Source organism: Epinephelus fuscoguttatus, linkage group LG14, assembly GCF_011397635.1.
Source record: "Epinephelus fuscoguttatus linkage group LG14, E.fuscoguttatus.final_Chr_v1".
NCBI lineage: Eukaryota > Metazoa > Chordata > Actinopteri > Perciformes > Serranidae > Epinephelus > Epinephelus fuscoguttatus.
Window position 1 is genome coordinate 1,014,124 of NC_064765.1, and position 22,555 is coordinate 1,036,678.

The 22,555-nt window shown below is 45.5% G+C and overlaps 2 protein-coding genes across 3 annotated transcripts in view; one reads left to right on the forward strand and one right to left on the reverse strand.

Moving 5' to 3' along the window:
* Positions 1-295: 295 nt before the first annotated feature.
* Positions 296-9,193, reverse strand: ky (kyphoscoliosis peptidase). The gene is given in 8 exon segments (XM_049596107.1): positions 296-1,439; positions 1,442-1,975; positions 2,184-2,374; positions 2,618-2,809; positions 5,570-5,687; positions 5,814-5,928; positions 7,607-8,196; positions 9,060-9,193. Coding segments are annotated over 7 exon segments (2,427 nt in total). The 5' UTR covers positions 8,177-8,196; positions 9,060-9,193; the 3' UTR covers positions 296-732.
* Positions 9,194-17,706: 8,513 nt separating this feature from the next.
* Positions 17,707-22,555, forward strand: part of slc4a11 (solute carrier family 4 member 11) — a 181,590-nt gene continuing 176,741 nt past the window's right edge. For both annotated transcript variants that reach the window (XM_049596095.1, XM_049596097.1), the window contains exon 1: positions 17,707-17,930. In XM_049596095.1, coding sequence (XP_049452052.1) covers positions 17,870-17,930 — 61 coding nt within the window. In that variant the 5' untranslated portion in view covers positions 17,707-17,869. The remainder of the gene's footprint in view (positions 17,931-22,555) is intronic.

Genomic DNA, 22,555 nt, shown 5'->3' on the forward strand with positions numbered 1-22,555 from the left:
CAATTTTAAAAATTGCTGCTTTCATTCATCTTTCAGACACAAAATCAATCATGTAGAGTCCAGGTTAAAGAAAATACTGAACTTACACTTCAACTTGAGGCACCTGAACCCTCAGGTTACCTTAGTTACCATTACTTTTACAATTCAAAGTCAGACTTTGACCTATAACAGATGTGTAAGGATCTCTGAGGCCTCTGTTTCATGATTTATAATTAAATTAACAGAAAGTTAAATTTTGGAAACTGAAATCGTAATGTGACTTCGAGGTGGAAAGAAAGACTCCTCCAGATTGAAATATTTTCACAGTTTATTTTTATTGCACGCTTCTTGACAACCATGATTTCATAGAGCAGGTTTACCTCTGATAACATATCAATAATGAAGATGCACTCTTGATCAGAATAATATCACAGCTGACAGGCTCAACACTACCTGGATCAAATTATAGCTCTCAAAGAAAATCCCAAACAATTTCCAGGTAGGTTTGGTTTGCATTTTGTTTCACTTCATCGCTACAATGTTTAAACATTCACAGATCATATGTCAAATGTTGGTGCACCTCATCACGACTGTGTCTGTGTTCGCTTGATGTGGTGAAACCTGAAAGATTGTGTCTCACAGTCTGAATTATCTGCACAGATTCTTCACCCCAGTCTGATTTGCATTAGTCCGTATCAGTGACGTCATCAGGCAGTGAACAGCTACGTTTCCATCTGGTCTCCACCCGCCGTGTCACACTTCTCTCTCCAGCTGCTTGATGTCAAAGGTCATCAAAACAGACATGTCAGTGGATTCTCCCGAGGTGGCGGCGGCCAGTTTCAGTTGCTGGAGACCGTTTCCACTGAAAACCTCCCCCTCCCAGACTCTGCTCTTATTCAGTTTGAGATCAGTTCTTGTCTCACCCATCACGCTCACCCTCTGGGCCCCGGGGACCCTCACCCTGAAGCGGACCCATGAGAGGGGCTCCAGCAGGCCCACGCGGGGCTCAAAGAGCACGCAGCCTTTCCTCCAGGCTGAGTAGACGCAGGGGAACGGAGGCCCCGGCTGATCGCAGCTGTTCCTCAGAACAAAGTCACACATGGGGTTAAAATCTCCAGCGGGGGTGATCTTAGCGTACAGACCCAGCCGATACACCCCCGCCTCAGGCAGGCTGACGCTCACCGTCACCTTGCTGTCTGTGTACGTGCAGAAGACGTGCCGTGTGAGCGGTACGGCCGCTGCTTTGCTCTCCTCTCTGCTCAGCACAGTGTGAAGCTCCAGGTCACGCTGGTTGTGGAAAGTGATGTTACACTTGCCTTGCTGGGTGCTCACCAGCGCCGTTGTGTGGCTGAATTTGGACAGCCCCGCCTCTGATGTGCGGGTCCCCGGCCCACACACCGAGCCCAGGTTAGGAGGGAAGAGCTCCTCCGGACTGACCACCTTCTCAGTTTCACAGTGACAGGCTCAAGGACTACCTGGACATCCACCTGAATCTGAGTAGCCAGGCAGCGCTTGGCGACTGAAGCCTCCAGCTGTGGGTGGACCAGTTCACACAGCGCCATCAGAGGCCTGGACGTCTTCAACGTCAGCTCAAAGACACCCTCCTCCACCTCTGCAGCCTTGCTGCCCTGACTGCTCCCTGCAACACCCAGAGACCCCGCAACAGGCTGCAGACCCCAAGACAGGAAGGGGTTCTCTGGGATCTCCTCCATGGCCCTGGGGACGGGACACTCGACTGTGTAGGAGCAGACCCAAATCAGAGGCGTGGTGGCTGTTTCAGGTCTGGCAAACACCTTCACGTCGTACACGCCGCTCGCAGGCGGCAGGAGCTGCAGCTTCATGCTCCGATGGGAAACCGTCAGGAGGCCGAAGGACGAGTTGCAGGACTCTTTCTGCTCTGGAGCGCCACAGTGGAGGAGGTCCTGGTGCTGCGTGATCTCATACGTAAAAGTTGTCGGCCTGGAGAAGCCGAGGGACACGTTAGCCTCGCCGTCATCTGAGGAGGAAATGAGAGGAGTTTTTTAAATACAGTTTTTCCGTCACTGACAGGAGACACCTGAAATTAACTCCAACAAAACAACTCGCTCGTTCTTGGACCAAAAAAGAATTTTAAAACCTTTCACAAACGAGTGCATAAAACTGTGTAGAAACAGGAGGACTCATAGATTTACACGTTCTGTAAAATCAGCCAAACCAGGCCGAACCTGTGACGATGTGGAAGTGATGAGGCTGCATCAGTCGCAGCCCCAAGGTGAAGAAGGCTGAAGTCTTGAAGACTCTCCTCTCAAACTCCTCCAGAGCGATGGGCGTGTCAAGGAGCTGCCATTTCTCCTCATCGGGGAAGTGTGAATCTATGAACTCCTCTGGGTCCGTCAGGAAATAGAAATCATCGAACCTTGGAGGCAACAGATGGAGACAGCAGACTGGTGTGAGACTCGACTCGCTGCTGGTTTTGCTTGTGTGATAATAAACCAAAGAGCAAACCAAGACTTGTTACGGTTTCAGAGCTGCTTCATGGAGCTGTTTGCTAATTGCACAGATTCGCTGTAAGCTCCCAGTTTGCGTTATTTCAGAGAAAACATTGCTTTTGAAACACCATCACCACTGACTGGAGATAGAATCTGTTTCTGTGTCAAACCTTTTGACGAAGCTTTCGTTCTCCATGTCCACTCGTCCTGCTCCCCAGCAGGCGTCCAGCAGGAACCACTGTCCTCCCAGAAGCACAGAGTTCCACAGGTGATCAGATTTCACATTCTTGAGGCTCTGACCCTGAAGGTACCCGACGCCCTTACTGTGGCCCGGCACCTCTTGGCACTCGATGCCCACCTCTCTGGAAACACAAACCAAACAGAGCACGCTCGCTGTGATTTGTTTTATATGCCGTGTCCTTAAAGTCAGGTTCAAGGTTGGTATCTGCAGTAACACCATCGAGAGGTGGCCACGGGCCAGCCTCGCAGAAGTAATCAGTAATGATGGGAGGCCTCTCTGTGTGTGTGTGTGTGTGTGTGTGTGTGTGTGTGTGTGTGTGTGCGTGAGTCAAATTAAAGCTGAACATTTAGAATAAAGTGATTTTGATGAAATATCACTGTTGAGATTTAGCTCCAAAATTCATAAAATCACCAAGATTTGGAACCCATGTTTCCTTGATTAAAAATATAATTTAAAAAAAACACCCACATTTGGTAAACTGCCAAAATATTGCACCAAATTTTGTAGGGCATGTTGTCTTTAGAGGTGTAAGAAATATAAAATACAGCCATTTAAATTTGTATTGCCCTCCCCAGTGCTTCAAAAATATACTATAAAATAAAGAAATCAATACAAAAACACAGTCTATCTGTATGTGATTCCTTAAGTCTCATATTCACATAGTTTTCAGCTCACCTGTAAACTAAAGCACCATCATAGTACTCCTATATAAATTCAGTTTGTGCCACCCTTACATTTCAGTGGCCCCACAGGGCCACAGACGCACACCCCCTGACATTATTCACAGGGGCCCCATCTCTGTCCTGTTTTAATGTTTTAGTTAAGGATACACGTGTTAGCTGATTTAATGTTCTTCTTAAAGGCTGGTTGTCCTTTCTCTTAAAAAGACAAATATACAGCTTTAATTTAAAGGAGTTCATTGATTGTGAGGAACAAAACATCTGCTGGGAACAAGTCCTCTTCACTTCAGTGGAGACTCGTGGCTACTGTCATGGCCGCCCAAAGAACCTTTATTTGCATCTGTGCCGGCGATGGGCATAGCCGGAGGGTTGTTTGTCTGTCTGTCCATCTGTCTCATTCTTGTGAACGCCTTCATATTTGGCACAAATGTCCACGTGGACTCAGCAATGAACTGATTAGGTTTTGGTGGCCAAAGGTCACTGTGACCCCACATCTGTCTCAGTCTCATAAATGCGATATCTCACAAATGCCTTGAGAGAACTTCTTTAAATTTGGCACAAACGTCCACTTGGACTGAAGAATAAACTGATCAGAATTTAGTGGTCAAAGGTCAAAGGTCAGTGTGACCTCACAAAACATGTTTTTGTCCATATTCATTCATTAATTCTGACCAAACTTGACACAAATGTCTGACAGGATCAAATACTGAAGGTCAAAAGGTCAAAGGTCAGCTTGACTGTGACATCATCATGTTTTAACGTCATATCTCAGGAACAGAAGGGGAGACATTTGGTCAGATACTGAATTGGTGACTCTAATCTTGACACTGTGCTGATTGTATAGATCTTCTGTGTGTGAAGCATCCATGTTTTCACTGACATGGATGGAGACTGTCAGAGACACCGGACTGGTGGGAGGAGTCATACAACCACAGGGTGGACTGGTGGGCGGAGTCATACAACCACAGGGTGGACTGGTGGGCGGAGTCATACAACCACAGGGTGGACTGGTGGGTGGAGTCATACAGCCACAGGATGGACTGGTGGGCGGAGTCATACAGCCACAGGGTGGACTGGTGGGCGGAGTCATACAACCACAGGGTGGACTGGTGGGCGGAGTCATACAGCCACAGGGTGGACTGGTGGGCGGAGTCATACAGCCACAGGGTGGACTGGTGGGCGGAGTCATACAACCACAGGGTGGACTGGTGGGTGGAGTCATACAACCACAGGGTGGACTGGTGGGTGGAGTCATACAACCACAGGGTGGACTGGTGGGTGGAGTCATACAGCCACAGGGTGGACTGGTGGGTGGAGTCATACAACCACAGGGTGGACTGGTGGGTGGAGTCATACAGCCACAGGGTGGACTGGTGGGCGGAGTCATACAACCACAGGGTGGACTGGTGGGCGGAGTCATACAATCACAGGACAGTTACTCTAGTTTCATCTTGAGGTGAGAGTTAAAGGGAAAACGGCCATGCTGGTTGTTCCCTAGTCAAAAATCCAGCATGAAGTCGTCCCCGTCCTGAAAGCTGTGTGTGGCTGTTTACTGTTTGTGCTGCAGTGTTTCAACACGATCCATTCAGCGCACATCATTATTTAAAGGCCTTGAACTGCGAGAGGACCAAGGATGCAGAATGCAGCACAGCACTGAATGAATGGATGGAAGAATGAGCACTTACTGCCGAGTGTGTACTGACATGTGGATGAATGAAACACTCAGAGGAGTGTACTGCAGTATGCGTGTCTCTCCCTGTGTGTTCACTTCATGTGGTTATATTTTTATCTTTTCAACATGTCTCACACAAAAAAATAAAAGATGAAAATCTCAATGAGGCACAACAGCACTGTGACCTTGTGTCTTTCCGGAACAACAAGTCCTCGGTCCCAGGAACCTGTGTGGCCCATAGTTTGATCTGTGTCTGCTGGATTTATTTAAAAAACTAACACGTCAACTGTAACAAGTTTATTAGGTGACAAAATGCTAATGTTGTGTTTATAGCAAGTAGTAACCTCCTGGCGGCTGGACTTAAGGCGCCATTTATTTCCCTGTGAGTTAGAAAGGGGTTCAGGGGGCCTCCTGGGGCCTCAACCGGCTGTAAGTTGAGTATCACTGCTCTAAGACAGTGAGGAGAGGCCGCAGTGTCTGATTATTTCAATTCAGATTATGATTCAGATTTTAGTTTAGTTGTGTTTACCTGCACATCTCAGTACAGAGGCTGGAGTAGCCGCAGCACACGCCCCGACCGGCCGCAATCACCTCCTCCGGTGAGCTCAGCTTCTCCGAGCGGCCGAGGAACCCGCTCACATCATACTCTATAAGACAACATTCCTGTTATTCCAAAACCAGGAGTAAATATAACGCGGATAGATCCTAAAATCCCAAAGGTGGTGGATTACACAACAACAGGATTTATATTTAGAGTTCAGTCTGATACCCACCGATGTTGTGGCACAGCCAAACCCAGATGGCACGAAGCCGCTCCAGCTCATTCCTGGCTCCTTGTGTGATACACTGTGCTATCGTCTTCACATCATACACACGCTTTTCCTTCAGCTGCAACACACACACACACAAAAGATATCCACTGTTTTATAGGTCATTAACCCTCAATATAAGGTCTTCACGTGTTCACATTCAGCCAGCGTCGAGCCTTCCCTGTAAACCTGCCAGTTGTTTTCTTCATCAGCTTACAGCATCATCCTGTTTGCCCACATCTCTCAGTGCCATTCAGTGTATTGAACAAACCAGGTTAGCGTCCATGCTCAAGGATGTGAGCGCTGCCTGAGAGCTGCAGTATTTGTTAGCTTTTATTGCAGCAGATGAGTCGATGTTCTCAGTGCTCAGAGCTCCTCTGCAGAGCTCAGGGACACAAAGACCCACCTCTGTTTTTAGCTATGTCTGGTTCCTCCTGTACATGACCTCTTGATTTCAGTTCTCGGTCAGCTAACCTGGCTGGTTCGTTTAGCTTCTCTATGTTGAGACTGTCAGTATGGACGAGCTACAGTTTTTCTATGAAGCTTAAAGGGACAGTTCATCTCAATATCAAAAACATTTATTCTTCCTCTTCCTGTAGAGCTGTTTGTCAGTCTGATAGTTTTGGTGTGAGTGTTGCAGATATCAGACGTACAGATGTCTGACTTCTCTCCAGTATGATGTCACTCAGCTCGTGGAGCTCAAAGTGCCAAAGAAATACTTTTGGAAAAACTCAACATCAGTGTCTCTCTCCAGAAACCATGACCTGGTTACTGAAGATAATCCACAGACCTTGTTGTGAGCAGTTTCATGTAGGAACTATTTCCTGTCTACACCCACCGACCGTATCACTGTGCAGAAGGAAGTGTGCATCTACTCGTGTCCTTAACCTGCTGAACCCTAACCGAACTTCAAGGAGGCTACGTCATCGACTCCCGCCAAAGGAATGCTCCAATGTCATGGATCCTTTGAAGTCTTCCTTCAGAGAATTCTCAAATATGCACTTGTGTATCCTCAGCGAGTGTAAGGGAACCCACAATACTTTGTGTATGATTTGCAGATGAAGGCGGGGCATCTTCAGTGACACACACCTGGGCACTCATTAGGCTGCTCCAATGTGTGTTCACCAAATACCGGGAAGGAGTCTTGCCTAGACTCTGTAAGACCTGCCAAGGAAGCATCCTTGACTTTGAGACGCACTGATGGACGAGAGGCTCGTGCTCATGACAGCATGAGATGTAAACATTAATGGCGTCCTCCTCGGCTGAGTTCTAACGTTAGCTAGCTCAGTGATGCTAGGTGAGCTAGCAGTAGATGCACTCTTCCTTCTGCACAGTGATACGGTCGGTGGGTGTAGACAGGAAATAGTTCCTACATGAAACTGCTCACAACAAGGTCTGTGGATTATCTTCAGTAACCAGGTCATGGTTTCTGGAGAGAGACATTGATGTTGAGTTTTTCAAAAATATTTCTTTGGCACTTTGAGCTCCACGAGCTGAGAGACATCATACTGGAGAGAAGTCAGACATCTGTACGTCTGATATCTGCAACACACTGCAGCTCACACCAAAACTATCAGACTGTGCAATGAGAGGAAGAGGAAAAATATGTATCTTTGATTTCAAGGTGAACTGTCCCTTTAACAGGTGAAGTAACGACTGATGTTTGTCACTGGCAGATTTGCACTTTGGCCATCAACAGTAAAAATGTTCGCACCTCATGTGTTATTATGTTTTATAAGGCTGTTGTGTGTTGTCACCTCTGCTCCGGCCCTGATGGCGTGTGAATCGACCCTGTGGAACACCTCAGAGTTGGTGAAGAGGTCCTTTCGGCGCTTCCTTTTCCCTGCCACTGCAGGGCACGGTGCCACCCTCTGTCCCAGGTGAGCTTTAGGCTTCAGGAGCCTGTGCTCCTCCGCCTCCTTCCTCACAGCGCTCTTCTTCACCACAGTGATGGTTCTGGCTGCGCTCTCGGACGACAGCTGTCTCTTTGCCGCAGGGCGCTGATCTTCACTTTCAACTGTCAGTTTCTCAAACACAGCGTGCCTGGAGAGCACAGCACTCTGGGAAGCTTCAGCACAGACCAGGACCTGGGCGGCTGCTGCGTCTCCCCCAGGAGGAGGCTTCGGACTCCCCTGGACCTGACTCTCATGATGCACCAGAGCTCCGATCACAGCAACAGGGTTTGCTTCGCTCAGGATTCGATTCTCCTGGAGGTCATGGAGCTTCACCTGTGCACATCCCTCCTGGGTCACCTCATCTTGCTGAGGCAGGCGTGCAGCGCAGGAGAAGGGGAAGGAGAACTTCTGAATGGCAACTTTAGCTGACATTATGCTGGAAGCATGGCGCCCTGACCAAACACAAGGTACATACTGTTTAAAAGACAAAAGACATTTTCTATTTTTAGCTAATATTGTTAATCCTGGGAGCAGCTCGGCCTTTTTGTTCAGCAGCTTTGGATGAGACTCAGAGCTGCTGAGACAAAGATCCATACCGCACACGCTGCACTGAGTGACGCAGAGCGTGTTCTATACAGTACATTCTGTGTAAGACAGTGATGAATTGGCAATTACACGGTGTCTATTCATGACCAGAAATGAACGCAAAGGTTGGAATCATTAGTCACTGTCACAGCTAACAGCGCAAAGACAGTCAGAACCTCCACCAGATTAGCATGACCTTATAACTTCCTGTGTGTGATGAACCTGCAGATTGATGGCTGTATTCAGCGCGTCTCAAAATGAGCAACATGTTTGAACATGTGTGGTGAAATAATGACTCGTTCGTTTGAAGGGTTGGCACGGTGGAGGCACTGACCGTCCTTCAACCGGATGACCCGGGCTGAAACTCCGTGTCGACAAGTATCTGCCCGGCTCAAGTGTCCTTCAGCAGACCACTAAGTCCTATCAGCTCCGCGGGCACTGCGCTGCAGCTGACCCTGACCTCAGACCTTCCTGGAGTGCGACTAAAGTGAAGGTCCCGTTGGATATCACAAGGTATCAGCACTCATGTTGGAGTCAGTCCAAGCACAAAATAAACTCTTCAAATGAAATCACACAGCGTTCTAGGATCACTCCCGTCAGTGCTCATGATAACTCTCTAAAATGCAGATATGTGTCAGATTTATGCTCAGAGAGGTGACGGTGGGTGAACCCAGTCTGGGTCGGTTTAACTGCGGCTACATCCCTGAAAGTGTCCGAAGCTTTTACTCACCCTGAGAGGATTTAAAATGCCTGCTGGATGTTTGCTGGAGTGTCGGGCGGAGATGTTTCCACTGTGTGTTCTCAGTGGTCCCCAGTTGCAGGGGGAGGCTTATATACCCTTCCAGTGGCCTGCCAGAACAGGCCCCAGAATAACAGGCCTAAAAATACTACAAAGCAGTTAAGACCAGCCAATAGAGTAAGCCCCAACTGAGGAGTGTGACGTCTGTGTGTGTGTATTTGTAAGTGTGTATGTGTGTGTGGCGTACAGATGTATGTTCTGCTCTCTACATGCGTTGGCTAATCAGTGTGTACACACCGCAGTGTGTCTGAGCACAGTGTGAATTCATGTCAGGTTGTGTGTGTCGGCATGTGTCCATATGGATTCTGAATGTGTGCGTTTGTATGGCGTTGGCGGGCGGGCGTGCAGGCGGGTGGGAGGAGGGTTGGCGCGTGAGCATGTGTTGGGTTCGACGGAGGGGTCGGATTCAGCGAAGAGTTGGCTGTTCAAAGAAAGAGACAGAAGGGTTTATGAAGGGTCTCTGCACACGATAACGCCCACATCAACATCAAACACACTCGGTCACCCTGTCACACACACACACACACACACACACACACACACACACACGTAGGAATACACACTTTCCACCATCTCTGTTGTACGTTGCACAGCACCAGTGTGAATGTACGCTAATCTCTTTCATTACATTAGAGATGATCGTCAAATCTGCTTTAAACGAACAAGTCAGTGACTCCAAACATTTCCCGGCCGACAGCAGCTTCACCTCCCAACACAGCAGGTGGTGTACAGTCGGTTTATCAGCACGTTTATCAGCAGGAACAGCTGCCTGCTGCAGCTGAACGCCACGCTACGACACCAGTGAGAGTTCAACAGAATTAGACATCCTGAACAGTCAGCTTTTTAAACAAGCTGCAAAAAAACCCTGCAGAGCTGACGTGATCGTTATCTGTCTGCCCATCAATATCAACAGTTCACATCTTTATTTCATAAGAATATTGATTATAGATTATGATTTTTAAAGGTTGTCTGATGAAAGCTGTTCAGAGAGAGATCAGCCCTCCTCAGCTGAATGTGCAAAAGGATGTGGAACAGAATTAATAAAATGTTTAACCCAGAGGAAAGTTGTAACGCTTAGTAGAGTTTCCAAACACACGGTGTTTCTAACAACATGTAGGAAAACATTTAAACAGAGGGAGCGAGAGCAGAAACCCTGACACAGTCCTAGACGTGCTGTCAACGGACACTTCACCACGAAATCAAAAATCCATATTGTTCCTCTCACCTGTAGTGCAGTGTATTAACCTAGATAGTTTTGCTGCAGAGTGTTGGAGATATCAGCTGTAGAGAGGTCTGCCTTCTCTCAAACATGATGACACTAGATGGCACTCAAAAAACTACACTTAAAAAACTCAACATCAGTGTCTCTCTCCAGAAATCATGATCTGGTAACTCAAGATAATCCACAGACCTTGTGGGGAGCAGTTTCATACAGGAACAATTTCTTTCCACCGAACTACGCCCACCGACTGTATCATTGCGCAGAAGGAAGCGTGCATCTACTCAATGTCAAGGAAGGGTCCTTAAATGGCTGAATTTCAAGGAGGCTACCTCATCGAATCCTGCTGAAGGACTGTTGCAATGTGTGGTTAGCGAATGCTAGGAAGGAGTCTTGCCTAAACTCTTTGACTTTAACTTAACTCACCTTGGAAGGTACCATCCTATCAAGGAAGCATCCTTGACTTTGAGAAGCACCGTTGGATGGGAGGCTCGTGACAGAGTGAGATGTAATCGTTAATGACGATATTCTTGACTGAGCTGTTACGTAAGTTAGCTCAGTGGAGCTTGGTGAGCTAACAGTAAATTAAAGGTGTCCAAACATGTCTGAATGGGGGCCGGCGGCCTCTCGCATCAAACAAGTTCTTTTAAAGAAAAATCACCGTTTCATCTTTCATTGTAAAAGTATTTAACTTCTCACCGTTCATAAAACCAGCGGCTGTCACTGTCGGCTTTACGCTTCTTCGCTGTAGCTACATCCGCTGTCAGATAATGTTAGTTTGCTTCTTTACTATCTATGAAAACACAGAAGTTCTGCCTGCGTCGTTCCTGAGGTGAACCGAAAAATGCTAAGTGAACTTGTTTGATTAACCAGCGTTGTGTGGTTGGATATATTTAATATATTCTGAAAGACACGCCAAAGGACATTTAAATTGGGCTCAAGGGCCACAGTTGGCCCCTGGGCCAGACTTTGGACATGCCTGCAGTAGACGAAAAGTAGAATTTGAAGTATCCTTGACACTGGAACAGGTGTTCGGTAAGATTCAGTGACGCAGCCTCTTTGAAAATCAGAAGCACCACATGAGTAGATGCACACTTCCTTCTGCACAGTGATACGGTCAGTGGGTGTGGACAGAAAATAGTTCCCACATGAAACTGCTCACAACAAGGTCTGTGGATTATCTTCAGTAACCAGATCACGATTTCTAGAAAGAGACACTGATGCTGTAGTTTTCAGAGTTTCATCTGGATCCATTAGAGTGTAGAGAAGACAGATATCTCTGACACTCACACCAAAACTATCCAGACTGATAAACAGCACGACAGGAAAGAGGAGAAATATGTATCTCTGATTTTAGGGTGAACTGTCCCTTTAATCACAGCACAGTCCAGTGTATAATCTTCAGGAGATTGAACCTGGTCGTCAGTGTGTGTGTGTGTGTGTGTGTGTGTGTGTGTGTGTGTGTGTGTGTGTGTGTGTGTGCACCTGAATATTACAGAGAGTAGAACAATAGTTGAACCCAGCACAGACATGAAGAGGAAGCAGGAGAAGTTGTTGGTGATGAGCGTAATACATCACCCCACAGATACAGTATTACATAACACTGCCATATGTTGGTGTTGATGTTGATGCCCGGGCACGGTGGAGGGACAGCCGCCTCCGCTGGTGGTGGATCCTGAGCCAGCTGACTGTGAAACCGCGGAGTAATAATGCCATCTGGAACAGCTGTCAGCCAAGGAATGTCGCTGTGGCTTATTAGGGAGAGCAGAGGAGCAGGGGGGGATTCTCTCAGCTCCAAGAGGGGCGAGACACATGGAGGGGAGATGTGAAGCACTGATATGGCAGAGAAATGAAAAGGAAGTCACTGCAGGCTGAAAGAGGAGGAACGTTAATCTGCTTCCAGGCGATGGTGAATTTCATACAGTGAGGAAATATGGATTTCACTCCCTTTGGCTTCATGAGCTTTAGATATTCACACAATTTAATCTCCACACACTTCATCTACATCACTGTGTGTTCTCAGCACAGAGGTCACTATGTACACATCCAGAGCTTCGCTTCTTGCATCAGAACAGTTCATTTAAATGTTTTATACTTATTATTTCAGCGTACACTCCGAGAACAAATGATATCCTGTTTACAGGGACAGTTCAGATCTTTATGACGGGTTGTATGAGGTATTTTTCCTTACATACAGTCGAGGGTGGTCACCACTGCAGGTACAGAATCATGGACGTCTCATTGGCTCCCAGATCATTCGTCAACATCGCCGCCATATTGGAAAGGGCTGGACTCACTCATAAAGAAATGACAGTAACCAGAAGCTGCTTTTTTATGGATAAAGATCACGATAACATTTATATTTCTGAACTGACGTCACTCAGTCTGTTTCCATGACAACAGAGGAAATGGATTTATTTAAAATCCCTGTAAACATGTCAGTGTGAGTGAAATGGTCCTAAAGTGAATGTGTCACAGTGGGACTAACACACCCAGATCATGTGACTCCTGCGTGTATATCAGACCCTAGTCTCTACATACAGACTCTACATTCAGTGAAGAAGAGCGGAAGAGCCCTGGTTTCCGGTTGTAGGCTGTTTGTAGTCTGCGTGATATTGACTAATCACGTTTGAGCCGGCTGCAGTTGTTGCCAGGTTAAACGGTCCGTGCGGTGAACTAACGAGGTGGAACATAATTGGCATCACTGCAAATTCTGAATCCATCGCAGTGGTTCAGCATATTTACTTAAATATAAACAGAAGTCGGAAACGGAAATTCGCCTCCTCCGCCCAAATCAAACCGCAATGCCAAAAAATCGGGGGTCTGCCCCCAGAGGCTGTATGACCGTCCTCCAGAAGTCAGATGCCGAATACAGCCGATGGGTTCCGAGAACGATCAGACCCAAACTGTCCGAGGAGCTCTGAGCATGCTCCACAGTTTCCGCCCCGGGCTTTGACCCGGAAGTCCAATAGCATTAAATGTGTAAGAGAAGAAGAAGCCGGTAACAACATGGAGAAATCTACATCCAGAGCCGTGACTTTTTGGACGCACCAAATGTACAGAGCTGTAAAGTTGTCCACCATGGTAGCAGTTAGCTGCTAGCTAACCGTAGCTAACTTGTTTGTCCATTGTTTGGTCTGTGACGTAATAGGTCAACAGGAAAAAGGTCCAATACTAACAAGCTGAAAGGGGGCATATCTCCACCTATCGTAGAGGAGTCGCACATACTTGGCTCAATAAATGGTTAGATGTCCACTCATCAGCAACATCCAGCTTCCATCAGCTGATCTGCCGTGAATTGGTGACCGCTCAGTCCACAGGGACTTGGTTTGGGAACCAGAGGGTCACCAGCTCGAGTCCCTGTCCGGACCAAATATAGAGCGTGGACTGGTAGCTTAAGAGGTGCCAGGTCACCTCCTGAGCAAGGTACCAAACCCCCAGATGCTCCAGGCGCCCATCCAAGGGCTGGTCTTCCTCGGCAGAGATGTGTTTCACTATTGAATTGTCTTTACATAGATCACATGATAATGACTGAACTATCTCCATGTCTACGGCACAAACTCAATCTGCAGAGGAAGACAGTGAGATGTGGCTGAAAGCCCAGAAAAATTGAGTAAGTGGACCTTAAGTTAAGATTTTTTTTCTCAAGGATGAACTTTTACACTGAATTTATCCATTGAGTATCAAACTCATTTGAAATACGGACATGAAAGTGTCTAAAGAAGTCGGGGTGCATCATGGGGGGGGTCCTGGGTGTTTGCAGCATCGTAGATAAACTCATCCTCATCGTGTTTGCTTCTGACTGGAGGCACAAAAAGCTGTTTCCTTGAGATCTGAGGGACCTCACATTCTTCAAACATATCAACAACATATTTGGGCCTCGGGCTGTTGTGTGATTTCAAACCAGCAGAAACACTTTCAGGTCTTGTCTCTAAGTAACTGGGAGCTGGTGGAACGTCCTCAGTTGTCGTCTCGTTATTGTGGCAGCAGCAGCAGCCAAAACGTGTTTTCTTTCGGAGAAGATCAAGAAACAAGAGCACCTCGCACCCTGCCGGAGATGAAGGCACCAACTCTAAATCTCACGTGGACACCAGACCTCTGATTCAGGCTATCTTTAGATGAGAAGAAGCTGATTTAGTCATTACTGAGGCAGAGCCGTGTGACTGCAGCAGCTGGAGACACAATCTGACTCCATTAAAACAAAAAGATTTGCAACATGGACTTTAGTTTGTTTTACAGCAAAGTGTGAGAAACAGTTTCAGTTTGACTCTGTGATCAAAGGGCCGACTCCCACCTCCAGATACAGATTCAAGTTTGATCAGAGAGTCTGAGGGATTAAAACCTTTGCACAAATGTTCTAATAATGGTGTGCTGCAGAGAGAACGTTGACCTGAGGGCTACTGAAATAATTAAAGACTATTCAAACGTACCTGACAGCAGTGAACATCCAGAGCCCAGCTGAAAGCAAAAATCCCTCCTTTCAACAGCCACTTGAAACAACTGGAACTATAGATGAGTTTTACATTCTTATTCTTATTTTAATGAAAATTGCCTGCCCATGTGGAGTTCATTTTTACCTGTGAATTTATATATATATATGTGTACATATTTATACATATTTTTACCTGTTACGCAGCTTTTTTTCAGGTTACCGATGCCGATGCATCAGGTGCTGTTTGATTTCTGACTGGTGCAGTTTGAGGTGGTACAGTTGCTCCCGCTCTCCTCTAATGTATATTTGTATGAGGCACACATGGGGGAAAGTCACAAGCAAGTCTCAAGTCTTTACCTTCAAGTCTCAAGCAAGTCCCAAGTTAGTTGTGGTGAGAATCAAGCAAGTCAGGTCAAGTCATATGTCACATGCAGCAAACATCTCCTCACGATCCGCTAGCTACATGTCCTCTGAATATGCTGTGAAAAAGTCCGGTCTCTGTAGGCAGCCCAACAACAACATTTGGGTCCAGGCTGCACCAACCAGCCAGCGCCAGACCAGCGAAAGCAAGCACACACACATGAACGCGGTGCCCAGAGAGGCAGTTAGAGCTACAGGCTACAATGAGGCTGAAAACAGAGTTCAAACAGGGCTCTCTCTTTTTCACTAGGAGCACATGTGCACAGGTTTCAGGTGCATCAGATGAACTCAGCTAAATTTTAAAAATCTAATTCATGGTGGGCGGCACGGTGATGTGGTGGTTAGCACTCTCGCCTCACCCTTCTGTGTGGAGTTTGCATGTTCTCCCCGTGTCAGCATGGGTTTCCTCCCACAGTCCAAAGACATGCAGGTTAATTGGTGACTCTAAATTGTCCGTAGGTGTGAATGTGAGTGTGAATGGTTGTCTGTCTCTATGTGTCAGCCCTGTGATAGTCTGGTGACCTGTCCAGGGTGAACCCTGCCTCTCGCCCAATGTCAGTTGGATGTCACCCTCAAGAGGATGAAGTGGTTAGAAGATGAATGAATGAATGAATTCATGGTCAAGGGTCATGCATTTTCCACCAGTCACTTTGAAAAGCTCAAGGAAAAATATTTGTGGCTACAGGGGGATCAAATAAAATAAAAACCAACCAGCCACCCTCCTCCTCTGATAAGTGAAGAACAGTCCCTTATCAGTGCATAAACCACACACATCACGCAGCTCGGCTGGTATATTTTAGCACATTCCCTAACAGACCCACAGTGGGCTGGGTGCTAACAGTCACTGTGGAGGAATTATTGGACCTGGAGCCGGGCTTCTCCGTCGCCGGTAAACCGTCGTCTTGCGGTGGCCATAGTGCTCCGCCATATTCCTGTCTGTGACCCCCGTTCAACCCACAACGGGCAGGATTTGCTAGCTCCGCTGTGTTTGATAACATTGTTGAATGTAAACAGAAGTGACGCCCAGCGGTGCTTAGCGTGCCTTTAATATTGAATTAAAGCCAAGTCCTTTCGAGTCATCTGTCTCAAGTCAAAGTCAAGTCTCAAGTCATGAATACAAAGTCAAAGTCAAGTCGAGTCTTTTATCAACGTTAGTCAAGCAAGTCTTAAGTCATCATATTTGCAACTCAAGTCTGACTTGAGTCAAGTCCTCCATCTCTGGTGTGAGGTTTTAGATATGATGACCTTTACTGCTTTTAATTGTACTTTAGTTTTTATAGACTGTATCTTTTCACCAGAGACCAAAGGTGTAAACAAGACACCTGTGTAACTGTGGCTCAGCAGCTGTGTTGAGCAGGACCTCTGTTCGACAAACTAATAAACTCAACTAAGGGACTGTTCATTACTTATGAGGGGGAGGTGCAGAAAGGGGAAGGCATGTCAAATAATTTTTTAAGCACTGGGGAGGGGCTTATTTTTTCTCGTTTTGGCTTAGGGGAGGGGCATACACATTAAATATGTTTTATTTTGTATTTATTTTACAGCTGATTGGTGAAGGAAACATGCTTTCCAAATTTTGGCATAAAATTTTGTGGAATTTTGAGATAATTGCATTCTTCCAAATTTTGGTGATTTGCCTTTTAAAATTGATTCTAAATTTTGGCAAAAACACCTTCCAAACCCGCAGGAACTGTAAAAACAGAAGTTTTCATTTTAAAATTCAGAAGGTCTTGTGTTTTAACGTTTTTATTCTATGTACATTTGTGAGCGCGTCAAAAACGAATTTCCGTTGCTTCTTGCAAGGGACAATAAAGGTTTTCTGACACATCATATGTGATGAACACTTCCATCAGAAAAAAACAAAACCAAATCTGAACTTAAAATAGTGATATTTCATCAAAATCACTTAATTCTATGTCTCATATAAGAGTGAAAAACTGAGGCTTTTTCCAACTCCATTATTTCATCTCCAACTTTTAACTTTCAAACATCAAAGGGTAAGTTTTAAAAATCTAATAAGTCATTTATGGAGGAGGGAGGGTCATGGATTTTCCTCCAGTCACTCAGGGAGGGTCAAGGGAAAATACCTGGAGCTTCAGGGAGAGTAAAAAAAAAAGGTCACACCTCTCCTCTGATAAGTAAAGAACAGTCCCTTACCTGCCTCCCTCTGCTTAAACAGCAGAGGAGGCATTTATAGACTAAAAAAAGTCAGATTTACTCAGGTGCTCACAAACATTATGAAAAAATATTTATTTTTATAGTTGTTTGATTGAGAAACATTCAAGTTGGATTTAACTGCAGCCTAATTAAAGCTGGTCCATCAGAGTCAGTCAGGTTCATCGGTGTGCTTTGATGTTAAACATGTTCACACTGCAGCATCAGTAGGCTACCTGCTGACAGGTGTGTGACCTTTAACCCTGTGTTTCCGTTAGACACTCGGTAGCGCGCGGTGGGCGGGGTCAGCACCCGTCAGGCACTGTGAGGACTGAGCGCGTGCTGTCAGGAACACCTGGTGATGGCCGGTGAACACTTCACGAGACTGACGGGACTCTTTTGTCTCCTCTAAATGTAGCCACCGGACAGACACACACAGCAACGTTTAACCGTGAAGAAGTGACGTCAACCCGGTGAGAGAAGCAAACCTGACGGTAACAGGAGACCGGAGCCGGGATGAGGAGTGTCAGAGACGATGGAGAGGTGACGGAGGAGTCGGTTAATCGGTTTACAACAGGTAGGACCAGTTTAATGTTTTTAAACTTCATGTTAACGGTTTTTAACGTGTTTGAACTGTCGAGACATCTGAAGGTGTGTGTGAGGGTCACAGAGCTGCTGTGTAAGGGACTGTTCTCTACTCATCACGGTCAGAGAGGAGGCTCGAGTCAGACTGTGGTTATGTGTTTGTTTATTTATTGTGAGCCTCCCTCCACCATAAATGACTTATTAGATGTTTAAAACTTTGATGTTTGAAAGTTAAAAGTTGGAGATGAAATAATGGAGGTGGAAAAAGCCTCAGTTTTTCACTCTTGTCATGCAGACAGTTTATTGTGATTTTGATGACAGTGATTTTGATGACATCACTATTTTAAGATCAGATTTGATGATGTGTTTTTTTCTGATGGAAGTGTTTGTCACACATGATGTGTTCAAGGACTGTCAGAAATTGAGAACTCCAACAACACTTCCTGTCCTCACAGTCTCCAGCTGTGATCACTGGTGTCGTTTTTGCAATTTTAAAAGAAAACATGGGGGCTTCAAAGATTTAAAACATCAGCAGTAAAATAAATACAATAAACAAGCATGTAAACCTGTAGCCCCTCCCCTCAGCCAAAATAAACAACACAAGCCCCTCCCCCAGTGCTGAAAGAATTATTTATCATGCCTCCCTCTTTTTGCACCTCCCTGCAGCTGCACTAGAGGAGGGACACTTGACTGAAGAGGACAGTTAAAGTGGAAACAAGATTCTGGAAACAGTTTAATGTAGTTTGACTTGTTTTTGGTTCATATATCTAAACTGTTACACTCATTTAGTCAAAGATGACGTACAGCTGGAAACCTGTAAACACTAGCCCCTTTTTAAACTTCAGCGATTCTCTCATAAGTCGGCCCGTTCTTCACCGTCCCCGTCATCTGACGGTTAATGGCCTCTTCGTTTGCGAGGACAAGGAGGGCGCGCAATTGACCTATGGCTAAGCCCCGCCCTCAAACGCGATGAGCCAATCACAGTGCGTATAGCCATTCCCATACACTGGGACATTCTCTGCCTGGACGTCCATTGAAATGCATTACAGAAAGTCAGTTTGTTGGGTTTTATGAGCTTTTTCTGAGATTTGAAGTTTAACAATGGTCAAACGGTGTGCATGGGGTACATGCAACTCTGACACAAGGTATCCTGAGAGGCTGGGCGACCAGGTGTATTTTTACACTTTAAACCACATCTCAAGCGAGAAAAGTGTCTCCTTTGGATAAAGTTGTGTGGTAACGTTAGACCACAACATCAACTCAACGTGAATAAGATTAACAATGATGTCTACATCTGTTCTAAGGTAAGTCAACATTGTGTTTGAGGCAACATATTGTCACTTTGCTGCAAAGAAATATAAAGTTATCTTTAACATCTCTAGCTAACGTTAGCTAAAGTTAGCCTAACGTTAGCTCCTAGCTGTGTTGTTCATCATGTCACCTTGTTTGCTGGGAGTTCATTAGCCTATTTTGTTCTAGTTTTGTACTTTGGTGATGGTACATCATTGTTAGCTGTTGTCCAAAGGGCTCTAGTTAAGCTAACGTTAACTTCTGGAGCTTAGCTTCATTAACTTATCTGTAATGGCAGAGATAACAAAGGTTGGCAAACGTTATGCTGAATGATTCAGTGTAAATACTGTAGCACCAAACTAACGGAGAGACACTCTTGGTAAAGATGGTAAAAAGGCCGTTATCCTTTTCTCATATTCTGAGCCAAAAACCTTAACTTCAGTGGCACTTTAACTTGTTGTCTTTGATGGTGACGGCAACCAGATGCGGTTCACAAGCGTACACTGTGACCTGTAAATGTTGGCTTGTAATTTAAGCTTTTCATCGACCTTCTCAACAATAAAATGATGAATATATCCCTCCAATGCGTAGTTTAGGCCCTTTTGGTTACTTCTCAATGACATCTGATCGTTATGTCCCCAAAAATCATCAGTTGCCTCCTGTGAAATGCCGTGTACTGTGACACCTGCCATAGCGCCGCTCACTGAATGTTGATAGTTTGTCCGAGTGAGTGGAGGGGGCGGGGCTTAGCCATAGGTCAATTCCTTGTCTCCCCAGTTGCTCATCTTTACAGTGTCTGTCAGGTTTGTGTTTCCCTCTTGCTACTAGCTGCTCGCTAATTCCTGCTATCAGCTGTTTCCTGTTTATCCACCGCCAGTGGCTCGCATGTGCGGCGTCATCAACAGCTCCTCCCACAAGTCATCAACAGCCCCTCCCATTGCAGAAGGCCGCCTCGGTCTGTTTAAACTAAAAGGGTTCCACCAATTTGTCTACCCTACGATTCGGAAAATTGGACACCTCAGATCAACTCGCTCTGTGTGTCTAAACGCTCGCAGCTTGCCGGCAAAACGGCCCAACATTCGCCGAAAACCTGGCAGTGTAAAAGGGGCTTATGATATCTACCGTACTGTCTCCGATGATAAACATGGCAAAATAAAACGCCCTCATTTCTTGATAGAATTTAAAGATTGTAAAGGCAGGTTGCAGTTTTGTGCTTTTTGTCATCTGAGTCCCACACCAGAAATCCCTGACCAAGTGCTGGTATTCATCGACTTTAGAGTGAGACCGGGTAGATTAAGCGTCATCCATCAGTGAGGATTACAGATTACAACCAGCTGAAACTTCTCTTGGTCAGAATTCCTTCAGTGTTGATTGTTGAGGAGCTGAATTATCCTCAGAGTCTCTTCCTCTCAGAAACAAACACACCAGCTGATTTAAACTGGTAAAAGCCAGTGCTGCTTGTTGCCGAGGGGCTAATTACGGTGGTTGATGCAAAAATATGACTATGTCTCTATCCAGAGTCAGTGTTTGGTTTGTCCGCTCTGGGCTACTGTAGAAACATGGCGGTGCAGCATGGTGATCTCTGTAGACGAGGACCTGCTCCCTGTGTAGATATTAACAGCTCATTCTGAGGGAACCAGAACACAACCATTCTGATGAAACACTGAAGAATACACCCTGTTAAGATTAATTTAAGTCCTTCACTCTGGAGCTTTAAAGCGTTGCGTTGACATTGCTGCAGGTTTTCAGTCAGGACATGATGTGTCAGATGACGTGTGAGGAAGGCAGCAGGTCTCATAATATATGGACGGAGGAATGTGGTGCTCACAGGAAGAGTAAACAGTCACTGGTGCCAAAACACGTGTAAACAAGCAGCTTTACATCGAACAAACAGTGAAATGTGGCGTCTCTGAAACATGGTGTGTTTACAGCCTCACATTTACATTTCAGGACCTCTGGGAAAATATGAAACCATGAAATAAGCTGAAGGTAAACTTTACCTTTAAATCAGCTTCGCATCCTGGATCAAGTTCATCGGACAGATCGGACAGGCCACAGATCATGTGACGCAGCACTGTGTTCCCATCAGACAGGTTAAAATAGGAGGAAACACAAGTGCAGCAGCTTCATAGACACAGACCAGACAGTCTAAATCTATATGATACATTAATCTGTATGATACAAGACATTCATATCGTTAAGTTTTTCTTTTTGTTTCATTTGTGCCGACAAACTGTCCTTTCACTGCGTGCTGACTCTGTGACCATTTCATGTGGAGAAAACTAATAAACACACAGGTGTAGGAGTCAGTTTAAAATGATCAGTCCATTAATTAATCACTGGCTCAGCAGACAAGTGATCAGCAATCATTTTCATAATCAATCATAAAGCAAAGAACATTAAAGATTTGCTGCTTTTTTCACTTTTATACAACTGTTAATTAAATAAAGTTTTTTTGAGTGTTTATCAGACAAAACACGAAATTTGAAGACAGAATCTGGAAAGTTGTGAGCGATATTTTTTTTGTTTTACTATTTTCTTACATGTTATAAACTAACTGGTTCATTGGGTCAGTTTATTTTCTGTATTTATTTATCCACTATTTTATATCTTAATGTTTTTATATCGTATCTACCCAGTTGAGCTTTTATGTGTTCGAATCCAAACATTCAAATTTTCAATTCAACCTTTTCCCACGTGAGCTGACGAAGGTTTCTGTGCGATGACGTCGCTTCATATAAACCGTCTAACCGCTCTAACGTGTCTCTCTGTCATTGGGCCCAGACTTCTTTTAAAATTATATCTATCTTCCAGATTGTTTCTGTGTTGCTTGGCAACAGTCCAGTCCCGGTGCGGTTGCAGAACTGTTTGTGTGGGCGGAGCCTAATAAATCTGTTGCTGCTCTTTGCAGTTAATAAATGGAGCCTGAAGAGCTGTTGTATTAAAGTGATATCCCACTGAAGGTTTTGCTGTCGGACTGAATATCAGACCTGATTATCTACGACTGGATCACAGCCGTGCAGATATTCAGTCCAACAGCACGACCTCCAGTAATAAAATGTCAGAGAACAGTTTGCTTCATCTTGTAGGCTCGCAGTAGGTGTCTTCTTTACGGCTCCTACATCAGAATGAAGTCCAGGTGTTTGAAGCGTTCACAGACAGACACAGTATTAGCCTTCTGACCTCACTTTGCCTTATCTTGTAGTTTTAATTGGTCGTTGCAGAGCAGAGTCTTTGTGGCTCTCAATCCTCACAAAGTTCACAGAAACCTGAATCCTGCGACCTTGAGTTTCACCTTAACAAGCACTTTTTCCTCCGTATCATCTG